Source organism: Telopea speciosissima, chromosome 7 (genome assembly GCF_018873765.1).
Source record: "Telopea speciosissima isolate NSW1024214 ecotype Mountain lineage chromosome 7, Tspe_v1, whole genome shotgun sequence".
NCBI lineage: Eukaryota > Viridiplantae > Streptophyta > Magnoliopsida > Proteales > Proteaceae > Telopea > Telopea speciosissima.
The window spans coordinates 9,076,037-9,082,186 of NC_057922.1; the positions used below are offsets into that span (position 1 = coordinate 9,076,037).

At 37.6% G+C, this 6,150-nt stretch overlaps 1 protein-coding gene across 1 annotated transcript; it reads left to right on the forward strand.

Moving 5' to 3' along the window:
- LOC122668089 (DNA repair RAD52-like protein 1, mitochondrial) lies at positions 1–5,431 on the forward strand. The gene is made up of 4 exons (XM_043864646.1): positions 1–383; positions 1,363–1,400; positions 1,492–1,586; positions 5,074–5,431. Exons 1-4 carry the CDS (start codon positions 76–78, stop codon positions 5,215–5,217), a joined length of 585 nt encoding a protein of 194 aa, XP_043720581.1. The 5' UTR covers positions 1–75; the 3' UTR covers positions 5,218–5,431.
- The last annotated feature ends 719 nt before the right edge of the window (positions 5,432–6,150 follow it).

Below are 6,150 nucleotides of genomic sequence, written 5' to 3' on the forward strand. Positions count from 1 at the left end.
TTTTTCTTTCCCTCGCGCTTTAAACCCAAGAGAGGGAGAAACCGACATTCCGATAGCGAGGGAGAGAAACATTTGATGGCGTCGTTTCTCACGAGATCGTTGATCAGAGCGTCGAATCGTCGTTCTTTAACTTATTCTTCTGCTCTGAAGTTGTCACAGTGGGGTTCTTCTCGCTTTTATGCGAAGGTTCCTTCTTCAGCTAAAGAGAAGGAGAAAGAGGAGAGGGTAGTAGTTCCGGATGTAGAACCAGAAGTCTCAGATGTACTAACTTCTGGAATTAGCCGTCCATTGTCGGAAATACTCAGAGAACTCAATAAACGAGTTCCCGATTCTCTCATCAGAGTCCGAACGGAAGACGGGTTCGCCGTTAAGTACGTTCCCTGGTAAGCAATCCGCTCTATACCGCCCCCCTAAACCTTTTTTTTTTCCTTTCTAAAATGGTGCTGTCATTTTTCTCAACTGTACTGGTAATATATCTTAAGGAAAGATTTTATTTTTTTTCACTCAGTTCATTAGCAGGAGAGGAGATTTGTGTTATCAGATAAAAGAAAAGATGGCCGGAAAATGCAATAGTCAGAAAAGGAGGAAAAAGAATCGAAATACAAAAAGATTTGGAATAAATAAAGAAATTTATAACTTGGATTATGATGTTAAAACCTCATACTTTATGAGCATACTTCAAGTGCACAGCACTCCCACTCCCACACTGCTCTAGTTCTACAGGCAACGGAATTTAGTTTTCTCCTTCTTTGATGAATATGAAACCATGTATAATCAAGGGTGTGCTTATTCTTTCGATTTTAAAGAAAAGTTATTAATCAAGGAATGGTCATTTTGTTTGTTTATACTTGAGTGAAGGTGTTAATAGAGGGCAGACAAAGGGATCTAGTGCTTAAAATGTTAACGGGTCAGTTCAGTTTGCAAATTTGGTTCTGTTGTAAACACTCACAGCTCTCACCAAGGAAGCTGGCTTCACTTATAATAAGTGTCTGGGAAGCACTGTTGTGATGCTACGACATCATAGAGATGGTGCTTAACAGAGATGCCATGACACCTTGAAGAACTATCTTCAAACTTGCATGGATGTCCTAATGCTAAGAGGGTTTCCCTGGTCATGAAAGGGCCAACATGCTTCAACTATGTGATTAATTTGTTGTCTTGTGCTCCAACCTCTTTGTCATTTGTCATCTCTTGAGCTCTTAAGCATGATGAAATGAGTACTTCATATTCGAATAATGATCCTAGTTTTGCTCCCTTTTTGAATATCAGGTAACCTGAGTTTTATTAATATGGTTTTTTTTTGGGGGGACATTTGCTGTTTGTAGTACTTGGTTACCAGTTATCACTTTTGGTTCTTTGCAGGCATGTTGTGAATCGGATTATGAACTTACATGCTCCAGGTCTGTTAATTTGATTTTCCTTTTCTGTTAATTGATCTAAAATTCAAGTTTCATAAAAAATATAAAACTGAGTGTTCTTCACCCATTGTAGAATGGTCTGGCGAGGTTCGGAGCATCACCTATTCTGCTGATGGCAAGTCTGTCTCTGTCGTTTATCGTGTAACTCTCTATGGGACTGATGCAGAGGTACCATTTGTGCTTTACTTTAAGTGTGGGAAATCCATCATGAAATGATTTCATATAGAAAGTACTTTCAATAGGCAGATGAGGGTATGCCATCATGATGTGTGCCAATTAGCTCATGCTTATCACGTCTAAGCTCTAACCTTTTGCTGTTCTGTAGACTGGATGTAGAATCACATTTTCTTTTCCTGTTAGTCATAGATTTGTTAATAACTCAATCAAAAGGCAGGGGCTAGATTCCAACCAAGAGATACCAAGAAAAAGCAAAAAAACAAGCATAGATGATGATCGGGTTTGAAGTTGTGTTCTCTTGTTTGTTTTTCTCCCATTTTCACTGACTAAGAGTCCCAGTTGTGATCATAGAGTTCGTTTGCTTCTTTTGGGAGCTGACATGGCTCAATTTATTTAGGTTTATTGAAGGTTTCACTGAGGTTTCTTGAAAATTTGAATTGAAAACAGTGAACAAGGCAGTAATATTGATTGTGGATGTTAATGTTTTAAAAATCACATTGTATCATATAACTATAGGCTATAAAAATAAAATTTAATCTTTTTAATTGTAATATTATGTTTAAAGTTCTGAAGATTTTAAAGGAGAGAGATCTTTCCACAGTCTGTGCTTATAGGTTCTGTCTATGAGACTTATTTTTCTGGGACATGGAAGCTTAGTTGACATCAAGCATTTGTGTACCTATTATCCTCATTGGTCTCTAGCCATGTGGCTTCAGCCCTGATGCCTACAGTCAGATAGAGAAATAAAGCTCCAAAGGTAAATTTTTTTTGAAAAATGCATGGGAGAAAGTCTGATACATGATGGACGATATGTTTGAGATGGACAACAAAACTTGGGGACATCGTCAATCTAGACCTTTAACTATCATGTTGTTGTGATGGTTGACAGAAATTAACTCACGGCCTATTAAAGTCAGAACTGTAAAATTAGCAGTCCACATGCAGAAAGTGTGGCTGTGGACAGAATCCATATACATGGACAAGGATAGATTCCACCCCCCCCCCCCCCAAAAAAAAAAAAGTTATAAAGTTTTTTTGCATGATCACCAGTGAAAAGATTATGATAGTTGCATCTCACATGGTTCTTGTTACTTGGATGTGGCATTTTAGATAATTTTTGTTACCCTTAGGACATCTGAAATCCCATGATGATTCAGTAGTTCAGGGGATGAAACATCAGTTATTCTTTTTTATTTCGGGTTTAGTGAAGAAGGCAACCAAAAACTGACAAACTCCAGTTCCTGAAATGGGTAATGATTTTAAACAGATATAAATAAATAAGTAGATGGGGTCTCCAAAATGATTGGACTCCATTATTTAATATTTTAATGGGAAATGTGCTTCACTTCTGACAAAGGTAAAAGCTTGTCATCTATCTCCTTTGCATCTCTGCAATGATGCTTTGGTCATACGGACCATTGGCAATTGTGTATTGAGTCACTTGTTTTGGATTGGACATATTTTAAAGACTTGAGGTCATTTGAGCATGTCACGTTCTTTTGGGTAGTTAATAGAAAAGTTAGGATTATACTTACTGTACTAAAAGAGTTTCATGTCTAGGACAATGTCTCAATGCTTTCAGAATCTCTAATACTTATAGACAAGATGTATGAATAACCAGAAAGTTCACTTTCCTCACACAATGTTATTCCATATGACCCAAAAACGCTCATACCAATCTGGATGAAATACTTGCACCCTCCACATAAGATAAGCTGATAAGCCAGACTCTTTTGATCACTGGACTGGTCTAGAAGGGAAGCTTAGGAGGATTATAAATCCGCACAAGTTTTGGGTTGGATTATATGTAAGTTGGGCTTTTTTTTTATTAGTTTTCTTTGTAATGGAAATGATTTATAAGCCTATTTGTTGGTAGTCTTTAGGAATACAAATTTTCTATCACTTTCGAGTATTGGCCTTTCTTTAGATTGAATTGAATAGAGGAAGTCTCTAAGGCTCCGGTATGGAAATCCTACTCTCAATTTCTCCCTAATTTATAAGTTGGTATTCCTGGCTGAATTGCTATTGTGAATTCTTTTTGAATATTTGATTCCATTTATCTGTTTTGAGTTAGGATACTTGACTTTCATTCGTAGAATGAGAGATGTATCCATTTTTTTTGAAATACTTTCCTAGCCCTCTAGAAGACTAGAAGTCCTATTTTTGATAGAATTTGTCTTCTCTGTTCCCAACTTGTCTATTGTGCCTCATGCTCCTCTGACCCATAGGCCTTGGATCACTCAGGTTCAGCCTATTAAGCTTAATATTGATGAATACTTCCCTGGAAACATTGGGAAGGTTGGACTTGGAAGGCTTTGGGCATCATTCAGTCATTTTCAGGTCTGGTATGTGTGACTGATAACCTTGAGTGGAGATTAGAGCATTACTAATCTCAGTCATATGGAGGCCTAGTTCTAGATATTCCACTATGGAGTAATTAGCCTAGAGTAGTGCTCTAGTGCTTTTATAATCTGTCCCTTACGGCCTTACCCTATAATGTAGATAGGTTGGATAGTTTTGCTGTTTTCCTTCTTCTGTAATACTAGTGCTGATCATTTAGCCTGCTGTATCTTCCTTCATCTTATTCTTCTCTGTTTTTATTAATCACATCAATTGTAAATGACCTCTTTGATCAGATGCAACTATTCCCTCTATTGAGTTTGTAGATCCAAATCTGTGAGTTGTAGGATTGAGATCTCTATTTGGTTGGTGTCGGGCCTGTGTCGACTCCCCCCTGGTGCTAGTCGTAGATTTAAATCTGTGCTTTAAATTCCTTCTGTTTTTGGCTTTTGGAAGATTTTTGTGAATCAAATAGGTTAAACCATGACTGGGCATATATTAAAACTGGCCGAAACTCTGAATTTTGTGAATCAAATAGGTTAAACCATGATTATCTCCCCACCCTGGTTGCAGGGTATTAATGGTTGTCTTATCTGACATATAAAAAACATTGGAAACAAAATTTTAGAAATTAATATAAACCTAGGAGAAAGCAATGAGAAGGCTAAATATCTCCACCTATTGTTCTGGTGGATCTTTCTATTCTATTTGGCGAATAAAATCTGCTAATTCTTCAGATGACTCTTGGTCCTCTTTTTTTTTTTTTTGGGGGGGGGGGGGGGGTTGTGTTAGTAGAATTGCATTTTATCTAGGTTTTGCTCCTTTTGGTTAGTCCCTTGTTGAGGTCTTGGCATTCGACTTGTGCGGTATCATTCTATTTGTTTTAAGGGAGAGGGTTCTCTGAGCAAGCGACATAATGGAGCACACCAATGAGGTACGTTCAAAACATTATCGTATATGGTAGGGCAGCAAGGTCATTTCATGTTTGGAGGAGAGAGATAGACATAGGGGTGCTAGTGTACCCTGCCCCAGTGGCTCAGAGAACCTTTTCCCATTGTTTTAATATGACTATATTTGTTACTTATGAAGCAAAATTGAAAAGCTAGATATATCTTACATGGCTTGGATTCTTGAAAAGATTTATAGGGAATCTACTGGGACTGCCTCTGTTGACGATACAAGTTATGGAGACCCTGTTCAAAAGGCAGAAGGAATGGCATTTCGTCGAGCTTGTGCACGTTTAGGGCTTGGGCTTCATCTCTATCATGAAGAATTGTCATAGGATGGAACATTCTTCTTTAAATGGTGTGCAGTTACGTTTTTGTTCTTTGGATCCTTATAAATGCCAGATTGTTTATGAGGAATCAAGAGGCTGCTGTTGATGTCTTCCTTTGCTGGATAGAATTACATGTAAATGAGCTTGAAACATCAATGCTTGTATTCATGTTTGTAGCAGCACATGTATCTGTTAGTACTGGAGAAATTTGTGTACCTTATATTGACCACTTTGATTGAGGATTTTGGTTCAATCCCATTAAACTCCTTGAATGTCCGAGTTGCCATTTGACAAGCTAAAGGCCCGTAAAAATGGGTGTGGGACTGCAACTATATATGAACCATGTTTCTCATGTTTAGAGGATGAATGTGTTTCATGCAAAAGCTTGCATTGACAAAGTCTTGCACATGGGATTTTTTAAGATCTGTTCCTCTAGAAGCCCTGTTGATTTTTTGCTTGGGATGATCAAGTAAATGCAGAGAAAACATAAAATAAGGTTTCCTGTCTTGCACATGGGATTTTTTAAGATCTGTTCCTCTAGAAGCCCTATTGATTTTTTGCTTGGGATGATCAAGTAAATGCAGAGAAAACATAAAATAAGGTTTCCTGATACTCTGATTGAAAGTCATGACAAGCATGATCACTTTAACCTGTAGAATGGTTTAGGGCTCATGAAACACGATACTGCCATATAGCTTGCATTAGTGTTATCCTTACAGATCGGGAAATGCCAGCTTTTGATGAGTCAACTCGGGATCGCTGGAGTTGGGTTTGATTTGAGTTTTCAATCTTCTACAATATGGGTTTCGTAATATAATCGAAAGTCTTTGAATTTAAAGGTAGAAGTAGACAACATTGTACATTGCCTGTGTAATTTCAGGCGAATAAGGGAATCTCCTTTGGAATCTGAACAATAAGGAGGAGCATTTATGACTTATC

Bases quoted from the DNA above. Each gene is read 5' to 3' on its own strand.
- LOC122668089 (XM_043864646.1), top strand. From the start codon at position 76: ATGGCGTCGTTTCTCACGAGATCGTTGATCAGAGCGTCGAATCGTCGT. The intron at 384-1,362 runs GTAAGCAATCCG...GGTTCTTTGCAG, and splicing joins GCCGTTAAGTACGTTCCCTG to GCATGTTGTGAATCGGATTA. The intron at 1,401-1,491 runs GTCTGTTAATTT...CACCCATTGTAG, and splicing joins TATGAACTTACATGCTCCAG to AATGGTCTGGCGAGGTTCGG.